The sequence below is a fragment of the Lissotriton helveticus genome, chromosome 7 (genome assembly GCF_964261635.1).
Source record: "Lissotriton helveticus chromosome 7, aLisHel1.1, whole genome shotgun sequence".
Lineage (NCBI taxonomy): Eukaryota > Metazoa > Chordata > Amphibia > Caudata > Salamandridae > Lissotriton > Lissotriton helveticus.
In genome coordinates, this window is record NC_136068.1 from 754942165 (window position 1) to 754965235 (window position 23071).

Below are 23071 nucleotides of genomic sequence, written 5' to 3' on the forward strand. Positions count from 1 at the left end.
CTGAAAGCCTGATCAGACGCCAGGCCCTCGTACCAGCTCTCCTGCCTTGAAGCAGCAGTGAGCAGCTTTAGGCCATGTACTTTTTGTCTAGAAGCACGGCTTGACCTATGTCTATGCTCTGAGCCGCCCCCAGGCTCCACAGTGTTTGATGTGAGTGGCAATAAATTTGCAATTCTAGTAGCAGATCCGCGGAACTGAAATTGGATCTATAGTCCTGTGAGGAAAAACACAGACTTGTTTTTAGCTTTGGGGACTATAACTGCCCATCCAGAAACCCCACCACATCCTGCCCAGCAATGTTCTGTTGGCCATTTGTTCTCCCCCTGTCACTTTTTTCAGGATACCGGCTTTGGATCTTGGCATCCTGTAAGGACAGCCAGAATTAATCTTTTCAGTTGCTACCCGTCAATAAGATCATTTATTTTTTCAAATCGAGGATCCAGCTTTGCCCAGATATACAAAAGTCCCTCTCCATTAACCCTTTGAAGCCCTCCCAACAAGTTTGAATGCACATTTCTTTAAAGATACTGACGAGATTACACCAATTTATTACCTTTATTTGGTGTGGGAAAGGGCTGTGACTTTCAACAACGAGTAGATCACGAAGCCCCTACCATCCATTAACAATTTTAAGAAATTGCATTTTACACTCTGCAGATCTGCATATTTAGTTTATGACTGGCATTTTGATATGCATATTCTTTAGAAAAAGGTATTTAACCAAAATAAGGATTAAAATGGTTACATTTCTGGAGTAAGGTTAAATCACATTGCATCATGTTCCATATTTAACTCTTGCTTGATTAACTTTTTTTCCAATGCTATTTACAAATGTGTGTTTTGTGCCTGGTGGACATTGTATGTTATTATGGCATGTGTTGTGTACACTACATACCATAACTGCCAAATTTTAGTGATTGTGTGCATTTGAGCAGAATCAAACTTCATTTTACCTATCCTTGATATAGTTGAGGGAGAGGTGTGGCAGAGTGGCCAGGCCGGCACACTCCGGAGTGCAGGGCTCATGGTTTGATCCCTGGCAGAACCTCAGCTCAGCATCATGTGACTCTGGGCAATAGCTCACTTAATCCCCCCGACGGACCCCAGTGCCTTGAGACCCTTGGGGCAAGTAATTTGCGCTTTACAAATACCGTGTGTGTGTATTATATATATATAAATATGGGGGAAGATATTCGCAGCATGCCCGTGAATTTGAAATTTTAATTTGTACAATGTAAGTGCTGCCGGCCCACTGGAGCTTGATTTGGACTACCAATCCCACAAGACTTAGTGCTTTAAACACTCACTGGAGTTTGATTGGTCACAGCACCCAGCACAAGGGTATTTATTGGATAGTCATGCGTCAGCACTCACACTGTAGCAGCATACCTCTGAAGAAGGGCGGAGCCAGAAACGCGTCAGGTGCTGCAAGACGCTGAGTGTGCTACGATCTTCCCTGACCCTATGAACGCCGAGAGTGAGTGCACCCCGCAATGGGCAACCTGTGAACTTTGAATATTATCCGGCCGGTCCGGTCGGGGGGTTGCACCGCCGCGTACGTGGCGGCTCCGGTGCTCTCCGTGAGCACTACGGGACATACTGGCGAGTGGCTGAATGGGGGAAGATATTCGCAGCATGCCCGTGAATTTGAAATTTTAATTGTACAATGTAAGTGCTGCCGGCCCACTGGAGCTTGATTTGGACTACCAATCCCACAAGACTTAGTGCTTTAAACACTCACTGGAGTTTGATTGGTCACAGCACCCAGCACAAGGGTATTTATTGGATACTCATGCATCAGCACTCACACTGTAGCAGCATACCTCTGAAGAAGGGCGGAGCCAGAAACGCGTCAGGTGCTGCAAGACGCTGAGTGTGCTACGATCTTCCCTGACCCTATGAACGCCGAGAGTGAGTGCACCCCGCAATGGGCAACCTGTAAACTTTGAATATATATATATATATATATATATATATATATATACTCACAAGATTCTCTACCTGAGCAATACTAGCTAGATGTATATAGATCAATTAACCATAGAGTACACTATAATATGTCAGATAACATCTTCTAGGACATATAAAATGTGTTTCTTAATATAAAGTATTTTTTTATGCATATATTAGTAATTAAATATATGTTTTACTTGATTTTTAGCCCTGATGAAGTCCAATTGCTGTAAAGCTGGACGGAACACGTGTTGGCAAAAGAGAACAAACATTATATTATGAAAATACTGGTACTGAGTGACTGAAAGAAAATGAAGAAATAAAAGAAGATCTAATGAAAATATTTGTATTGATATCTACTGTTATTGAATCCAAGCGTACTCTATGGTTAATTGATCTATATACATCTAGCTAGTATTGCTCAGGTAGAGAATCTTGTGAGTAATTAATCAGACAAATTCCATTTGTCAGTGGTTACAACTTTAGGCAAGGGTTGTATCTCATCCTTAGAGCATAGACTAGAGAATCCTACTAACTCTGTGATATTTATACACGGTTATTGCGCAAATTCCCCTCTTGCCTTCTATAAACTAATTGCTATATATATATATATATATATATCCTGTGTGCTCCTAAACAATGGAGCAGATTCTGATGTTGAGTGGATTATGAAGTCCTTCAAGAGAGAAACCATCAGCAGTTTAAAGTTTTGTTCTGTCTTTGAAAAGTAGACAGGATGAAAATCTTTTTATCAACATGTAATATACGGGACGGTGGCAGAGAAGCCGAAAGCGGGAGCCCGAAAAGAGGGGGTTGAATTGAGACAAAAAATGGGGAAGAGGGAGGTCTCAGTTCAGGAGGGAATGAAAACAAACAGAGTGAGTGTTGGAGAAGTGAAATTTATTGTTGCATTAAATACCTTTGTAATCATGGGCTTGCTGCCACCGGATTCTTATTTCTAAAATGTTACTTTATTTTACCAACCCTAAGAATCCTTCGTCCGTTCTCAATCTTTTTGTCTGCTAAGAAGTGGAAAGGGGAGGAATACTTTGCCAATCTCAATTTTATCAATAACCAAATCGATTCGATTCAAAGGAACTACTGACTACCAAGTAAAGTTTTGAAGTTTATTACAAAGCCGAAAACAATTGAATATACAAGCACCTCAGCAAGAGGTTAAGAAAATAAACTGGCAATAATACAAACATAATCCTACAGGAGTCTCAACCGACTCAAGATGATGATGAGCGTTACTTCTAAAAGCATCAGGCAAATTATTACAGTCCCCACTTGAAGAGTTGACTGCATTATAGCAAAAGAAAGAAAGATTAATAATCTATCCCTACACTAACACTAAAGTGGCATCCCTACTTAGCATCATTCCCAGGCCAGAGAAAAGGTGTCAGCAGTGAAGACTTACTAAGAAGTACACTCACTTTGAATAGGTGAGTAAGCAAAGCTACAGAGCTTGTTCTAAGATGCTCCTTTTGGATCCTATCCTACCCTCTGTCGATCCTATTCTGCCTCTCATCCCTCGGGGCACTGTCCATAATACAAAATCCCAAAACAGCAGGGCACGCCCTTCGCACACCCCTTCAGGCAGGCCTACTTCCAGTATTTTCCATTGAAACTTTGACTTCATCCAAAAACCGTTGGGTCGACCTTGGGTCCCAGGCACCTTTTCCGCTTAAAGTATCTTCTCGACATTCCAGTTCACTCCCCTGGCGCCTTCCCCTACCATCCTAACTCCTAAAACAAAGAATTATTCTGCCTAACGAGACATGTGTCCTTGCACCTGCAACAGAAAGCCTGTGAGCAAATCACCGTTGCACGCACACAAATTCTACAGTCAACATTTGACTAAGAAAAAGTGCCTTCCCAAGGAAAAATACATTTTGGGCCTGCAACATCCAGCTAACATAAGAAATCACAAATAGGCCTTCTCTTGAGTGTATATGCGATCAGACCTTTACACATTTAAACATGCAGTGCTATAGTTACCTTATGAACATTTCATTTCATAAATACCTAAAGCATTACATTTCATTTATAAGCAAACCTACACGTGCAAGCTTTAATATGGTGCACGTTTTAATTGTAATGCATCACTTTACACGTAAATTAATACATGCTGCATCATCTAAAGCACATTTCCGATTAACCTCTGCTTTGATGTACATACACTACATAGTTACATTTCTAATTGCTCTCATCAATGCAATTTTAGTACTACATTTATCATGATTACATGCTATTACAGTCCTGTAAATATGCCGGTGCTGACTATCAGTGATTATGATGCACCCCTACAAATTTCAGAATAACATGGTGCTCTATCAGGCTTGTTAGGGAAAAATACCCCTACAGTGCACAACAATCCAGGACATATACACATTTATTTGCACAACTAAATCTTTTTAATTATTAGTATTTTAATACAATAAGGCTTTAGAGGCGTGGCCATGCTAGTTGCCTGACAGGACGTCCGCTATCCCCGTCTTTATACTTTATCATCCTCCCCAACAATAGCCTGATTGCTACCAGCTCAGAAGACTTGGCCTTGTAGAGTCCTTTTGTGGAGGTTGGTGGCACTGGGGGCTCTTAGGCTGGCTCCTGTGCGGGGAATTAATGCCGGAGGCCTAGACACATGAAGAGGCCTTGATTGCGGATGGACTGCTGCTTGTGAGCACTCTCCAGCCACCTCTGCACTCTTAAGCCCTGACAGCAAAGGTGGAATACTGCACCCATGTGATAGAAAGTGGCACTGGGGCCTTCCAGCGGGAGGTTCAGATGCCGCAATGAGGGTGCTGAAAGACCAAGACCATGGGGATGGTTGGTGGAGTGAGCTCCCTGGGGACCAGACTGGAGTGGTGGCTTGGGCCATCGTTGCTGTAGGCCCAGCAGAGGAGGGATCATGTGAACCTCCAGCCCCGGTCACCAGGCTGAAGTGCCTGACTGCTGCTGGCCGGGGGTGGGGGAGGGGGGATAGAGACGGCAACTGGCTGGAGCGCAGCCAGAGATGGAGAGAGCCATGGTGGCTCCATCCGGCTACTTATTTAAGTGGCGGATGTGGGTAATGGATTATTGATGCTGCTGCTTGTGCGCTTCCATATGGCTGCTGCCACCGGCCACTGGCCACTGAGGCCTGATTGTGGGGAAGCACTGAAGTCCCTCAGGATCAATATCCCGGGGTGGAGCATGGCTACAATTATATGGAGACTCACCATGTTCTACACTCTGTTGAAGACTGTGCAAAGGAACTTTCCTTGGTTGTGGTAGTCCTGGAGTAGACATTCAACATGTTGTGTTGGCTATGCACTAAAGGTGCTGCAGGTGATGGGTTTTGGACCCGTCTTTCAAGTTTTTGCTATACACAGGCCCCACAGAAAGAAATAGATCCAGAGGTATGGTGTCGGAGAGCTGGAATATCGTGCAGGGCACACATCAAGAATGTGCACTCTCACCATTTTGATCTAGCCCTCGAACAATTAGCCATCGTGATTAGGAAAGGCCTATTCTGGTGGGTTGGATACACAGTTCACACTGTGTCCCTGTATGCCAATGACACACTTTTAACCTTCCTTGCCTTCGCTCTCACTCCCAAAACTAATGCATCACTTGGAAACTCTTGGTGTCCTCTCTGGCCTCAAGGTTAACAAGGACAAGCCCATTCGTTTCTCCTTAGTGGGGTTGACACACTATGGGTGGGAGCAGATGACTGACCCAGGGCTGTGGTGGGAGGTAAATAGTTTCTGATACTTACGTATCAGAGTTGCTTTGACTCCACATAGACAATAAACATGCAATATGGGAGGGAGATTCTGGAAGGCACTCCCACTGTAAATTATGGGTCAGGTGGTATCTGCAAAAACAGACCTTCTGCCACGTTATTTGTATCATTTGCAAAATGCTCAGTGTTCCTGGGATCCAACTCTTTTAAGCAACTGAATAGACTTCTGGTGTCTGGTGTGACAAAAAGATGCATCGCCATGGGATGATGGCATTAGCGCCACCCAACTGTCGCTCTGTGGGTAAGAAACACGTTTGAGTGTGCACTGTCTGACGAGACATACATCAAAATAAGCAGATGAGATGACAAAGTAGTGGATGATTTGGGAATCTGGGCAGGCAGGCACCGCATGACGTGAAAGAGCTTGTAATCAATAAATCAAAGTGAACACTTAGCCAAATGTTGGTGATATGTACACCTGTCGGAGGAATTCTCCTGGTAAGCCGATCTGTGCCTTGGGATGACAGGATCTCAGAATGTAGGGACTGATTCTCTCTACACCATCAGTATCTGTCGGCTCAAATCCAGTTATCTCTCAGTGCCTCACCTGAACTCCTTACCTTCCCAGAGTAGCAGGTGATATTGGCAAACCTAGAACATGACCCTCTAGTCTCGAAGGGAACCTTTGAAACAGATTGTTACCTTTTGTCTCAATCATGCATACCTTTAGTAAACAAAGGAAAGACATGAAGAAAGTTTACAACACATTTATTGATAGTCTAATATGAATCATATGTGCTGCAATAAGTAGGCAACTATAACTAAGCAATGTAATCAGCATTACTAGCAGGCTGTATACAATAAACAACCCCACCATAGCAAATTATTTATCAGTCTATCCGTATCCTCACTGTGTGAGCATAGGGATATATTAGTGATCTCTGGGATTAGCCACAGACCCCATACCTGGTGTGTCTACTTAGGTGGTCTGCATCAGGAGTGTAAATTCAGTTTACACAAGGCTGCATGCCAGGCTCTGCATGAGTTAGTTCCTGGACGGGTATTTGTGCTACATTTCTCCTCTCTGCCCCTAAAGGGACAAAACACAGTTTATATGATTAAACTACTGCTTTGAAAAGCTGCAGCAGCACTACCGTGTTATGTCAAAAACGTTAGGCGCTGTTGCTGACCGGGATAAAGAAAACAGTACATTATGTTTTTATGTATTCCAGGCAACCTTGTACAAAATGTGTAGACCGACTCCCAAGAAGAATCACTGAATAAAATACAACATACACAGCATATTCCTGAATAATGGCACAAAAACAAATGTGTTATGTGTGGTTCAACTAATGAGAAACACAGTGGGCCCAGGAGAGAAATCACCACACATCCCTATAACATGATGAGTGTGTTTGGGCCCTGTTCAGTGTATTGGGCATCCCATGATTGTGTATGTATGCTAAGCTGGGGTGGGGGGTTATTAGGAAGGGACACATGTCCATGCAAAACAATGTTTGGCAACTATGAAGCATACACATTGTGTTCATTTTGTGTTTTGTTGCAAACTGTATGAAGTAAAAAAAAATATATACAAAAAGGCTGGATGATGGTTACTCTAAATATCACAATTCATTAAGTTGAATCCAGAGAGTACAATCTCTCACACTTGAATCATTTTAAACTGAAAGTCACTTAGGTATTTTTAATAATTCATGAATCCTTACTTGAGGAATATTTTGAGTTCCTATCCCTATGGCTTCAGGAAGAATTTAGGCATGATGGAGCAATGCCTAAATCTTAACCTATTGATTGGCAAGTATACTATCACCAGGTGTTGCTCACTTTAGTTAACATTTATGGACTTCTCAGTGCCTTTGACAGGGTAAACCACTCTAAGCTGTGGTACCTGCTACTGGATCAAAGTCTTGACACTGCATTAGTCACTTTTCTTGCTAATTTTAACAGCATTTTGACAGTGACCATGAGGTATGGACGTAAAGGGGGGGTGGCTAACTGAATATTTCAGGCTAAAAAAGGCAAGACTGTATATTGGCCCCTTTAGTTTTTTATTTTGTATATAAATAATACTAATTCTTTTTTGCTACAAAGGATCTTTTGTCCCAGTAGTTTAGGCGGATTATGCCCAAGGGCATTAAGAAAGTTGGTGTTATCTTTTACTGACTTTATGTCCAACCTAGACATAAGTACAAACTGTTCCAAATCAATGGCTATGTCATGTGACTGCTCAGTTAGAAGCTAGGCATGTGTAACATAGACAATAACATCACAGCCGTACTGGGAACACAAACCAGCCCTGGCACTTAACTCGGACCCCGGGGTGGGGGAGGTGCTGGTGGAAACATTGCTGCTGCTACACTGCTGCTGCTTTTGTTACAGGGGGGCAATATTGCAGCGCTGATGCAAAACCGTCCCCCAGTAACAAAAATGACCCCCACCCTTTATGGTCTACCAGGAAAGCGTTTGGTGGCCGCTACGGCTAGTCCGGCCCGAAATAACATATTAGAAAAGGTCCATAGATTTCCCTGTTTGGGTATTTTATTTGATGCTTCTACATGGAAGCTTAACATTTCTGCTTGTCAGCATAAATCTATGCAGTCCATGGGCGCCCACCTTAAACTGCTATCTTAGCTGGGGGGTAAACCCATTGCCTCCATGCTTGAAATCCATAAGCACGATGTTTGCGCATTGTAACATTTGGGGTGGAAATCTGGGGATATGGTGATCTACAATCTTTTCAAATTGCTGTAAAACATTTTTTAAGACGTCTTTTGTCTGTGTCACCACGTACTGCACACTACCTATGCCATACTGATCTTGGAATTAATTATAATGAGGACTATATTAAATTGGAACGGTTACTGTTGTAGAACTCTGTTTGATTACACCCTCATACACACCTTCATTAGTCAATTATTATGGATTGTCTAACCTGTGGCAAAGGGTTTTATATCCACTGGCTGATGTCCCTTGAAGCGAATTTAGCAAAGCTGGGCCGTTTGTCCATTCTAAAAGAGGACAAAACGAGATTCTTGGATCATTTATATTTTAAGAGCGAAGACATGGAACCGAAAAAATCGACGATAAGGCAACACATGATGTTACAGTCGTGTTGCAGCATTAAGTCTTATCTGGAGTTGGTCCTGAACTTGGGAGCGAGCATTACTCTTCCAATTTAGGTCTGGCACTGTAGGGAGCTTATTCAGGGCTGGAGTGGCCGTAGCGGGCATCGGGTGTTTTTCTGGTGAGCCGGAAGGGTGGAGGCCCGTTTCTGAGCTGTGGGGGGCAGTTGTGTTAATGGTGGCCGGTTTTGCAGCAGTGCTGCAATATTGGCCCCCTGTAACAAAAGCTACAGCAGTGCTAAAGCAGCCAGCAGTGCTTTTCAGTTGCATAATCTCCCCCCTTCCCTGTGGTTGGTCAGCTGTATTGCCACGGCTGGTTTGGGTTCCCAGTCAAGCCCTGAGCCTATTTTATGATTTCCTCCAGAACAATACAGCCTGGCAGATATTTGCATCTGCCCGTGTTATGGTACTTCAATACAGACATTGCTGCCCTTTACCTTTTTTTGTACATTTTATAAATCATTTACTATGCATTTTTTATTAACTTCATTGAGAAAGGACAAAATAGCAGTTTTCTAGTTTTGCTGTCGGCTCATTTTTAAAATCCGCAACAGGTTATCGTTTTTATACCATCTATTTGAAGTTTTTTAAGTGTCTCTGACACGTGAAATAAAATGCATTATTGATTGATTACATAAATGAGTTCAGCTGTACACTGTTGAATGAAAGGAAAGTATTTGATGAGGAGATTCTAGGGACCCTCCTCCTTTTGTATGTAACACTTCCTTTTAGAGTCAATAGGACTGTTATATGTCATGCTAGTAAGTAGTGCATCACAGAGTGATTGTAATAACTCGCCGTCCAATACAAGGCACTGGCTGTCGGCAGGGGTGTAGCTTGGTCAGTAAGATTAGGGAGGGAGGTAGATTTCAGTTTTCCAACAATCACTCTTGCATATAATGTTAAAATACATTATAGGACAAGCAGGGCGCATGAAAGGGGTTTAAGGGGCAGTGGAAAGGGAGAGAACTCAGGTTGGTAGGAGTACAGAGAGAAAACCAATATTTTGTTAAATAACCAAAATTTTTGTGAACTTTTAAAACAGAGATGGGAAAGAGTTAGTGTGTTTTTGTCAGGGTGTGCATTCAAATATCCCAGGTGAAATCCAACAGACAACTCACCATACCCTACTGAAAGCACCTGCTTGCAGGGCTGAGCTGGCCGTAGCGGGCACCAGGCGTTTTCCTGGTGGGCCGGAAGGATGGGGGCCGGTTTTTGACCCGTGGGGTGCGGTTTTGTAGGAGCGCTCTGTAAAAAATCAGCAGCGGTACTTGACACTAGTACCCTCCCAAGGGACAGCGCTTCACAGCAGCAACCCCACTCCCCAAGAGGCCAGTCAAGCGGAGTTGCCAGGGCTGGTTTCTGTTGCCAGTCTGGCCGGCCTGCACGCAACTATTAATCAGAAAAAAATACATTGATTAGGGGGTTGTAGCACCCCAAGCACCCTCCCTCCCCCTCACAAGCTACGCCCTTTGCTGTTGGGTTACTACAAAGATGACTGACACTGAGCGACAGAGTCTAATGCTGGAAAACCATTTGATCCGCAGCTGCGAAATGCGGAAAGTATTTTAAACATTTACACAATCTAGCATTCCAAAGGGCCTGAGAAAAATATTTGAAGCACTGCATAATAATTATGCGTTGTCTTGCCTGGGGTAACAGATTTGAGTGAATTCTGGAACAACACACATCTGTTGAGGAACAATTACTGTGACATGTTAGTGAGATAGTGTTTATAAGATAAGAAAGGTAAGTGCTGAAGGATTAAAGAGTACTTAGCAGGTACATTTCAGTATGGCCATGAATGCTACATCACGGTTAGCATACCACAGGAAAGGACAGATTGAAGGATTATGTCAAGAAAAAGAATAACAGTGAAAATGGTCATGAGGCAGGATGGTAAGAATCATGTGAAAATACATTTCTGAATTGTGAAAATCCAATACAAGGAGGTACTCCGTCGAAAGGAATCACCCTGCACTTGAGTTTTGCTGTCAGTTCCATGAACACTGTGGAGCAGTTTTCTAAACATTGAATTTAGAACTGGTAAATCCTGGAAAATGACAATTAAAGTATTCATCAAATATGACCTGGCTCACAGAGATGAGATTCAAGGGGCACTTGGTGTTAATAATGCACATTTTCACAGATGCAAACTGAAAGAAAAACAAGACACCTCAATTCTATACCAGTTTGGGTGCTTGCATGCTAGGAAATAGAGCAAACACCACTTAATCTAAATTAGTTATCTAACAGATGGGGCTAGATTTATAGAAAAAACGGTGTTACCTTTTTTTCCTATCAATAGAAAAAGTAGAGCAAGCCAATGTGCTCCTTTTGTTTTTTAAAAAAAAATGGCCAGACTCTCTTAGTTAAAATGCCAATTCCAAGTGTAAAATTATTTAAAAACAAACAAAAATGTGTTCCATGTGTTTGGCAATATATATATCCACATTCCAATTTGTTTCTGTAATATCGATTTGGGCCACATGTCTTTGCTCCATTCCATATTGATGGAGTAGAAACAGTCCCTATATATTTGCCTTGTCTTTTGACCAGTTCAACTCGTCTATAATATAGGCCTGGGCCTATATAATGCATGTGGTAATGACAGTGGTAATTGATCATTAATCAAATGGCCTAAGCAATGTCCTTGAAGGATGGTGAACATCAGTGATGGTTCTCCTTCCTGTATCTACTATCGCAAGGTACCAGGCCTGACCTTCTTGCAAAATTAGTTCCTCTCTGGAGAAAGGGTGATGACCAGCAGTATACAGTTGTTTGGAAAATCCTCATGTTGTGCTAATGTGCAAAGCTGCTCACCCAGGTTATGAGAACATATCTGGTGAGTGGGTTGAAGAATATTACTTAATGCCTAAGACGCATCCTGAACATCGTACAGAAATGTACAGAAATGTTCAGTATGCACAGTGCAGTGGGCCCGCTCATGCCTTTTCTCCTGGTGATATTTCACAGTTTTGTTCAATGTGGGCTTCTCTGTTGCTTCAAGTCAAGGCAGTTGAGTGAACTATGGGCCAAAATGAGCAATAGGTGTAATTGTGAATATGGTCAATATTTTAGGGTCCTGGTATGAAGGGGTGAAAGAATCAGTTTATAGAAGTAGAGGTGTCGGACAGGAAGGGATAATCAGTCTTCATTAATTTACTATCCATATTAACCATAAAATGAATGCTAATGGTCAACTTGTTTCTCAAGAAAATTAATCCAAAGGCTTATCCTCAACATTACATCAGATAAAAACCCAAGGTGCATCATCTAACACTGAGCAGCCTTTCTGCCTGTTTTCGGGTTGTAGATCTCCAGTCAGTGTTAGAAGAAATAATGGCTTTGGCCTTATGCCTTAAAATGCAATACCAATGTGTATCACACTAAGCCAAATATCCAATGTATGCCGAAACTAAGATGAATCCAAACTTTTTTAGGACTAGGGCTTTGTCCTTGTAAAGCAATGGATCCATGGTGTAAATCGGTTGAGCGTTATAGACTGTCCTTGCTGTACAATGGTGATAGCAACAACCTAAACCAAGTTGGTTTATGCTGCTCAGTGATAACGAAAGGACATGCACCAACTGTATATTTTTAATTATAAAATGTAGCTGTATGAGTGATGAAGTTATAGATTGAATGATTCCTATTAACTTCTTACATATGTTTATGAATAAAAAATGATATAAGTAGCAAGTGTGATGACTTTTTGTGTATCACTATTTTGTATGTTTTTAAACTACTCATATTATTATGTAAAATGTGCCTTTAACAGCTAGAATTTCATATAGAGAGTGCCTCATGTTGACATATATCTAGAATAAGATTATTTTGCAGATTTTTAGTGGACACTATTTGTTTTCTGTTCTTATATCCATTTGAAGTTAGATATATCAGATGCAATCTGAACATGACAATATATGAAATGGATTATAGAGAAATCTACTGGTGTATTGTTTGGAAAATAATTTTGGTACCAAAGTGTGCTCAGAAGTGTTACTATTAAACGTACATACATATTGACTTGAAAATTGTTTACAGGCTGATTAAATTGTACTGATATATTGATCATAATAGGTACACACAAGTTTAGAATCATCCAACATTCCTCAGTAGGATATCAGTGTAATGTTAAATTAATGGATTGAGAATATCTATGATGAACTCACTCGTCTATTAACTTTTTCATTTCAGAGGCGATGGCAAAACATGGACTCCAGACCCCACAGAAGACCGAAGGATGCAGTCTCGCAAATACAGCATTGATTCAGAAGTATGTCCTGATGAAATCATGTTTTGTGCTGTGTCTATACAGGGAACCGTTATTGCTGATTTCTAACTAGTTTATTCAGTTATTTTGTACAGTATGCACCACAGCGTTATTCATCTCAGCTGATTCTCACTTTGATCACATTACACTGTGCGCAATCCACTGCATTATTTATAGTACGTTTAACTGATTACATCAGCCAGGACATATTATACCTTCTTTGTACTGTGGGATCTTTACTCTTAATAAGAGTTGCAGGCCATTTAGAAAGGATATTCCCTCACAGGGAGAGACATTTTTAGAAGGTAGGCTCAGCTATTGAGAAAATATGACTGTTGTAGAATTCTGCAGGAGGCTGTACTTTATAAGCAGGGAAGGCTATGATCATTTAAAGTCTTTCAAGGTCTTACACAGAATGGACTGACTCGTATAAACTAAAAAGGCATACTATACTTCATTTTAAAATCCAATGAAAGATGTATAATCTACAGCAAAAACAGTTCCTTAATATAATGTATTATTTAATTTCTATTTTTGTGTAAATCAGGAAATAGAAGAACAAAAAAAAATTTTTGTGGTACAATGAAACAATATTCTATACAAGTGTATGAAAAATACGGTTAATCTTGAACTTGGTTTGTAATTTATTTGAAAGGTTGCATAACACATTCTCGGGTCATTAGGCAAGTGGCATGATTCCTTTTCTTTGAGGACAATCATTGACTTTCTGGTGAAGAGTTTTATAGAATTACGACAATCCCTATGGCAGCAAATCGCTTTGACATGTACTATACTATTGCTTTGAATGGGATGAAAAGTTACATTTTCTCTAGGACTTTTGATTAGTATGGGAAATAATTCAATACACAGTCTAGTGACTAGTCACTTATGCAGCAGAAGGAGCTTGTGAAGGTGACTTATATGTTCCTATTTTAATTTGTTTATTGAATATTGACACTTCAATTTTTTGGGACTGACGCTGATTCATTTTTATATCGATTCAGCGAAAGGAATCTGTGGGCCATACAAGATTCAATATGGGTGAATGCATTGTGCATATTGTAATGGCACCGACTCTGTTCTCCCTCTTTGTGAATGGGGTGGTGGACCACCTGAGGAAGGACTCAGCCGACGCCCCATCCCTGGTGGGGGAAAAAACACCCACCCTGCTCTTTGCGGATGACACCATCCTGATCTCTAAAACCCCCTGCGGCCTCCAAAAGCTGTTGGATCGCCCTATTTCATTTTGTGAGGATAGGGGTCTTATTATCAACACTACCAAGACGAAGCTTATGGCCATCTCGCCTTCAAAAAGATTTAAGAACAATGTCTCCATTAATGGTATCCCATTGGAGCTGGTAGACTCATTCGACTATTTGGGGGTAAGGGTTAATAGTAGGATGACTTGGAAGGATCATTTGGCTAAAATGCTTTTAAATCACAAACGAGTTTCAGGAGCGATCCTACGGGAACAGCGAGAGTCTATGAGTAAACCTGTAGCCCCGGCTCTCGCGATGTACGAAGGTCAAGCCCTGCCTTCGGCAGTCTATGGATCTGAGCTGTGGGGGTTCGAGAATACAACCGACCTAGTGACATCAGAAAATAAGTTCCTGAGAGAATTGGTGTCACTCCCCATCTCTACTCCGGTAATACCCCTACGACAAGATATGGGTAGACGCTCTCTGAAAGACATAGTTTGTCTGCGCCCGCTACTCTTCTGGGTACGTCTTAGAAGGACCCCAGAACTCTCAAACTATGCAGCTGTCTTGGATGAACTAATCTTACTCAACTCGGGTAATAAGATTAAGTGGCTGAGTAACCTTAGACAGCTGGTTTTAAGACTAGGTTTGAATGAAATACGGGCTAGCCAAACTCCACCCTCAAAGCAAGTAATGAAGAAACTATATTGGGACTGGGTACAGGAGGAGGACTTGTGTAGAGGCAAAAGGGGTACCCTTACAGAGCGGTTCCTAGAGTTTAAACCAGTAAGGAAACTCGAACCGTTCCTTGACTTTTTACAAAAACCCCTGGACAGATCACTTTATTTAAAACTAAGGTTCGGGACCCTCCCGGTGAATGAAATTACTGCAGGATGGAAAAAGCCAAGTTCCCCAGTAATATCCTGCCCTGGGTGTGCAGCCCCTAAGGAGTCTGTGGCTCATCTCCTCTTTGCATGCCCAGCATATAGGGGTGCAAGGAAGACATGGTTAAAACCAATATGTAAGGAGCTAGGCCTTAGGTGTCATAAGATGGCCTTGCGGGTTTTCACCACCGATACGTCTTCCCTAGTTATGGTCTTTGGGGTAGCAAAATTCCTGGGCAGCGCCTGGCAGACTCGCCTGCGTAGGATAAAGCAATCTCCCCCATAGATGATTTTATATGGATTATGCTATGCTGCTTTTATGTGATTGTTAATTTCTGTTATTATTGTATATTCTATTTTTAAAGTAATACTTTTGTATTTTTAACGCACAATTGTATGTAAGAATGGATTGGTGGTTCTTTTTATACTGTAAAGGATGTGCATACTTTTATGATAAAATGTTATCGAATAAAGTACATACAACAACAACAGCATATTGACATGGTTTAAGGTGCAATGTGTTTTTGATATTTGCAGTTTTCTAATGTCCAGAAATGGATCAAGAATTTAAATAGTGAAGTGAGCAAACTACTCCAGGCATTTCAGTTAAAGACTGATTGGTTAAACTACTTTGGGAACGCTCAAAAGCAATGCACGCATTTGTATACATGTTCTTCAAATTTTACTCACTGACTAACTTTGGTGAGAAAGGTCACATTCCAAGCCTGTCAAAGTCCTGCTTCTGGTCCTCTTCATTATATTCAGTATATTAAATTATATTGTTCTAGACAAAAGTCTTAATATCAACCTTTAATCAATTCTATGGTCAAAAGTATACAGCTCGTATTGCGACTTTTGTTGTGAATCCATCAGTTCATCCCATCACAAAAATTCAAGATCCTCGTTCAATTCATGGTGCTGTCTAGGTCTGCCTTAAGCATACCGCACAACTTTGAAGGCATCGCCTCGATTGGTCACTGGAAGCAGAACTATAGATCACATTTCACTTATGCTACCTAAGCTTCAGTGGCTCCCCATTCAAGTTAGATCTTTAAACAAGACAGTTTCTGTCACGCACAAGGTTACTCCTTAGCCTCTTATTTTTACTTATGTAACACAATGAAGCTGTTAGGATTCCATCATTCTCTTCACTCCGTGCATAAATGTGTCTCCTAGAAACACCATGTTTCGCAAAAGAGCACACATTAGTCCAACATTTCTCAGGCAGCGGGACTAGAATCTGTGACTCATTTCCGCTAGCTTAATGAACTACTAAGCCCCAGCTTTATTAAAATAATAACCTAAACTTTCTTTTCCAGAGAAGCTCCATTCAGACTCAGTTGACTGTTACCTTTGATCTTTGAAACTCACACCTCTTTTGTCACTCCATCTCAATCTTGTGTCAGTTTCCCTTGTCAGTGACAGCCCTTACCTTCCTCTCCTTCTTTCTCTTTTGTCCTAACAGGTTGCTCCTTAAGATACTTCTTGTTTTGCTTCACAACAGTCTCCTACTATTGGTTCAAAGCTGTTATAGTGCGTCTCTTAGGCTTCAGTTACATGCTGAGGTCTCTAGCACCTAGTCGGTGGAAATATATATAGTCAGTTTTAATACGCTTTCTTCTCCACATTATATGTTTATTATTAATTTGTTTGGCACTGTATTGAATTACTCCACGTTTATTATGATGTTACTTTCTTATGACTTTCTACCATGGCACTTACTATGGTAATATGTCCCTTTATTTTAAAGCACTCTATTGCTTCTGGACATGTCCGTGCAGTATACATTCAAACATTACTGAGGGAAGATAAAGCAAAATGAACACGACTGGAAGGCCCAGAGGAATTAAAAAACTGAAGAAGCTTCTATCGGTTATGCTAAGCGAATCATGCCAAACCAGAAGGAAGGCTGTTTTAGTAGATTATTCCAGGTGAAATTTGATTGATTTGGGTCAATTAACTTTCAGTCTCCAAGGTTGGCTTGTATCCAAGTTTTTTTAAATTAAATCTTATTATTAAATTGTATTAGAACAGCAGATGAATACACATCATGGCACAGTGGTTTCAGCTCAACATCACAAAGTGTACCCAGCATGGTCACTAGTTGTCTAACACAGCCGTTATGCCAACATCCCAGAGTGGGCAGGCGGCGGTAGTCTATAAACTCTAATTCACAATACAATAGGTGAAGTAGTGAGTGACTCACTTCAGGAACACAGTGAAGGGGCACTTCAAGGAGCACCTTCGCTAATCAGCTTCAGCTCAAGCTCTCAAAGCCAACACTGAACCCCCTTATCATCCTGTTAACTGGTTCAGCCCCCACATAAATTCTCTGTACAGGCCTCCCATCAATATCAATACGTCTGTTAACGCGGGATTACTGGTTACTAGTTACCTTACCAGATCCCAAACCAAGTCGACTGGATCGTTGGTACCTGTCATTGAGTAAAAGGCAATCTAACAATAGGTCAATCAATTAAGAACTTACACCACTCTAAATGACCACTGACCAGGATTAAGTTTTGAAGATTTAATATAAAACCAAAGATAACTGAAGATACAAACTTCTTAAGATGAGATTCAAAAGATAAACTGGTATCACTATGAACATAAATTCTTTGAATAGTCTGAGTCTACAAAACAGAATAATAAGTACAAGTTCAAATATCATCAGTGTAACCAAAATGGATACAAGTTGCAACTTAAGAGTCATTACAGAAAAGAAAATTCAGGTTAGTCTGTCCCTACACTAGACTAAGTGACATCCCTACTTAACAAGATCTTTACCCCAAAAAGGTGTCAGCCGTGGTGACTTCCTAAGAAGATCACGCACTTCTCTTTGTTCCTTCTCTGATAATGGGTCTCTCCTGATCAGCCTATCTGCCTACCCATCCGCTTCCTTAGGCTCCCAAAATCATCTGCTCTGCTCTCCTCCCGGGTCGCTTTCCCTAATACCAAATCACATTTCCGATAGGAGCGCCCCTTGGGACGCCCCTCACGTGGTACATCTTTTGCGCGGTAAACTCCATGATGGTACTCTTCAAGACCCTCGTTAAAGTTGACCTTGGTTCCCAGACTTCTTCTCCAGTGCGCCGATACCCCCTGAAATTCCTGAAGACTCCTACAGGCCTGCGCCAAGCGCCACTGAACAAAGCTCCATTCATTTCAACTGATTAGGACCCCTCGCACCTGCATACAGGCCATCCTACAGTGGGCCTCAAATTCCAGGCTCCCCCATATCTATAGGTCATAAAGCATATGGAAAGCACAGTACTTGGCACCTCTCGACTTCTCCTCTAACGAGCACATTTCAGTTCAAAGGAACATCCCTATCAGTTCGAGCCTACTTGATTTACATGAAGCGAGTCCCTGCACTCTGAAAACATTAAACTTGATTTAAACAGTATTCTTAACTAACATACGTTTCTTAAAGCACACATCTATAAAGCATATATTTCAAACTAAATTCGATAATACATTTTGGAAGAACCATGTTAACCCCACCTCACATTATTTTAGCAGCACGTTTAGATTTTCTGTGAATTGCCATGAGGCCTACACAATATAACTGGTTTTGTAAAGTTCCACTTAACTCTTACATGATTCCTTTAACATGAGAACGTGAGGTTTTCATATTCATTCCAACATTTCTACATTAGTCTCACACTGTTATGATTATTGTTACCCTACTTGAACACTCTATACGTTTCACTACTAAATATAAGACACTCTGGTGCAAGGTATATGTTAACTAACTACGTGCTTGTAAATATGATGCACTTATACATTTTTTTCTCAGAATAGTGCTCTCTCAGTCCCCCCTTTGATGACCTTCAGGGGTCATCACCATCAAAACATCATCACAAAAATGTAGGATTCTTCAAAGTGAGGTCGTGGCAGTACCACTTCTTTTCATTGTCTCCAATGCCTTCAGACTCTTATATTGTGTATCTTGCATCACTGTCAACCTTTTCTCCTGTTCTCTCATAGATCTCTGCAATCTGTTTGCTCTATACCACTGATACAAACGCACCAATCCCCACAAAGTGATTACACAAATCACAATTATGATGATGGGTTTCAATATGTACCAAACGATACCCTTTCCTAGGTTGGCAAACCAACCTCCAACTTTACCCATCCCATGACCTACTTTTTCCCACACGTTTATCTTTGTCAGATCCTCAATTTCATGGTGTATGGCAGTGATGTTTCGTATGTACTTCTCTAGAGGTTTTGAATTGTCTGGAATGTAAGTGCAACATTCCTGGACCTTCAAAGCCTTACAGACTCCGCCCTCTTTGGCTAACAGAACGTCTAGAGCAAGTCGGTTCTGAAGAACCATTGCCCTTATCGATTGCATCTCACCCTCCACCAGCATTAATGATCTAGCAGTACTGGCAGATAACCTATCTACGACTGTAGCCAATCTCCTAATTTTGATGTCATTCAGTATCACTCCTAGGATAGGAAATGCAGCACCGAATACATCTCCAATTACTTCTGCTGCACCTAGCCCTCTCTTCCCTCTAGTTGGTATTCCTTTCTTTGTCGTTTCTAAATTCTCAACATGATATATTTTAGGGAAGACAATTGCCAGATAGCATGATCCGTACCAATTAATCTGGTAGCTTCACATAGGCATTTCTTCCACATACAAAATATACATTTGGAATTGCTTGCATCTCTTTCAGGAAATCTTTGGAGTAGTACTCCAATTGAAAAGCATGTTCACAACTGACTTGACCTACATACAGATTCTCATAATAGGAGTAACTCCTGTGAATGCACAGTTTCCCCCATTTCTCCTTGTCTAAAGCAATTGGGCCAAAGCTACCCTTTCTTTGATGTATCCTTTCCTCCTTGGTCCAATCTGTTTCCCATTGTCCTGAGGCCTTTAGAATCTTCTGCCTCCTGTATCTAGTATCTACCTGCCCTATAAACTTTTTCTCGATTTCTGACACTTGACAAGTCAGATTATTTCTTCGGGCATGTGAAGTATCTAACGTTTTCCATGGAATGAACCATTTGTGTAATCTGTCTTCGCTCTTGTAATAGTCCCACTTATTCAGATGCTTGTAATTTGGGACCTCTGGTAATGTCGAATCGAAGTTCGAGAAATAATACTCGAACCCCTCTCGTCCATAGAATATGCTCAACAATAAACTACATGTAATTCCATATGTCAATGGAAGATGATGGTATCTGATACCCTCCTCTACCGAAGCTGGTAATTGCATACAAACGTAGCAATTCTTCGCCTCCATGACATCAATGTATTCGTAAAGCAATTTGGCATAAGCATTTGACCTGAAGTTTCCCTGCGACTCGTCAGTGTGTAATCTTTTTATTTCCGCTTCTAACAACGCTTTGTCTTTATCATTGATGTTTCCCCTACTATTTACAGTGATTGTCCTCTGTGTTGACACTCCCTTGATTTCCTTAACTGCAGTTGCATCTCTCTCGTGTCCCACTATATATGAAACAGTAACCACTAAAACTATAAGTGAAATCACCACCCCTAAAAGTGTGCCAACTATACATTTCGCCCTGCGGTTCGGGTTGCCAGCCTCCATGATCTCAAACAGTGTAGTTATGGATGTTCTTCCAGCATCAACTTCTTCTTCTCTCCGAACAAAGACTTGCTTTCAAACAATGTCTCTTTTTTGAACACTTAGAAGCTGACAATTTGCTCCGCAAAACAGTTTAAAGTCCTGTAGGAAAAAGACAACCCTATCCCTTCTCCATCCTCTAAAAGGGAGACCCTATCCTTTTCTTCTTCCACTCGGCGCTAGGTTATCTTGCAGCAATATTTTTCAAAGTCCTTTTCAAAAAGTCTTTTATCAAGCAGAATCTATGTATGTTGCAAGGAGTGACACTACGTCTTCATAAATGTCCATTCGAAGAAACATTCCCTCAAGTATTGGGCATTCCTTGCAGCAACATGGGAATTCAACTGTCTCTAGGATTATTCTCCTTATTTCACTCTGGACCAGGGGACGAACAAAATGAAGAGTTAATGTCTTATCAATCTCCACTCCTGGTACTATCAGTTCTACATCCACAGTTACAAAGGGGTCCGTTCTGACCAGGATCACCTTCTTCACTTTCCCAGTTCTGCGCCCCTTTGAAGACATTTACAACAAGGTATTAATCCAAGACAATGAGTGTTCCAAGAACTTCCACTACTCGCTCAAGCATTTCCAGTCGAAGAAGAGTTCCCTCCAACACTGGATATCGTGAACAGCAAACCGGAAAATCAACTGTCTCTAAAATCAATTTTCTTATTCCGCTCAGGAGAGGAGGATAGACGATGTTGAGTGTCAGCAACCTTTCGGTCTCCGCTCCTGGCAGCAGGAATCTTATTTGCACTGTGATGATCGGATCAGTTCTGATCAGGCTCACTTCCCTGATCCTCCCGGTTCGGTGTCCCACAGACATCTGCAACGAGGTAGGTCCAATCGGGAGTAGAGTACCTTCTGCTAGGCACTCGCACCCTCCTTGATCTTCTAAGACCCTCCTCGGCTTGATCCTGGGTATCTTCTTCTGGATCCGAGTCTTTGGATATAGGAGCAAGCGTTTCTTCCTGAGCCGACCTTAAACTTAGCCTCCTTCTTCTTTCCGGCCAAGTGGCAGCTCCAAGCCTTGTTCTCCTATTTCTCGTCCTCACACTCGGTTCTTGGTCGCTCTGGTACTGATCTGTGTCTGAGTCGTATTCACTGCAGCTCTCTCCTTCAGTTGCGTCTTCAGTCTCACTGCCGTCCTGTCTTCTCTCCTCTTCTGGATCCGATGCGTTCCCAACTTCTTCCGACACCCCCTCAGCTGATCCAATCCCCTCCTGTGACTCTTCTTCCGCGACTGAACTTTCGTCTGGGATAGGAGCTGTTTCTTCTAGAGGTGCTGGAACTCTTCAAGTATGGGATGCATGGATCCAATTTGGCAGCCCTCCGCACTTCACCGCGGTGTTCGTGATCAGGATTACCTGAAAGGGCCCATGCCAGCGTACATCTAGGCAGTTCTTCCGGACGTGCTTCTTGACCAACACCCAATCTCCTGGGTTCAGGTCATGACACAGATTCCTTGATGCTGGAACTTCAGCCGCCTGCACCTGAAGGGACACAGAATGGATGGCGTCAGACAGTCCCTTACAATAATCCAAGATCAGATCATCTGTAATATTCAATAGGGCAGCAGTTGGAACTGTGGGAAGTCTCATGGCCCTCCCCATCAGAATCTCGTGTGGAGAGAGACCTGTCCTCCTGTCAGGTGTGCTGCGCATGCTCATGAGCACTAAAGGAAGAGCATCTGGCCAACTCAAAGATGTGGATGCCACTACTTTAGCCAATCTATTCTTCAGAGTGCCGTTCACTTGTTCCACAATTCCTGAGGCTTCTGGTCGATAACTACAATGCAGTTTTTGATCGATCTTTAATGTGGAGCACAACATCTTCACTATTTCGCTGTTAAAATGTTTTACTCTGTCCGATTCCAGAGAGGCAGGCACCCCGAAGCGCGGTATCAGCTCCCTGAGCAACAATTTAGCTACTGTGAGTGTATCACACCTACGTGTAGGGTACGCTTCAACCCATCTGGAAAATATACATACAACCACCAGCACACACCTAAGGCGGTTGACTCTTGGCATTTCAATAAAGTCTAATTGCATTCTATTGAAAGGCCCCCCTGACCTCCCAATGTGACTCAGTGTGACTGGTGTCCTTTTGCCTATGTTCAATTGTTGGCAGGTAACACATCGCTTGCATACTGATTCTGCTGCTATTCTAAATTTTGGGCAATACCAAGTCTGCCTAAACACTCTCATCATAGCATCTCTTCCTAGGTGTACTGGACCATGTATTTGCCTCGCCATGGGATTCGCTAGTTCC

At 41.8% G+C, this 23071-nt stretch overlaps 1 protein-coding gene across 1 annotated transcript in view; it reads left to right on the forward strand.

The window, feature by feature from the left end:
- The window catches only part of PDLIM4 (PDZ and LIM domain 4), a 617535-nt gene that overhangs the window by 277488 nt on the left and 316976 nt on the right, over nt 1-23071 (forward strand). The window contains exon 3 of the mRNA XM_078653108.1: nt 13027-13105. Coding sequence (XP_078509234.1) covers nt 13027-13105 — 79 coding nt within the window. The remainder of the gene's footprint in view (nt 1-13026; nt 13106-23071) is intronic.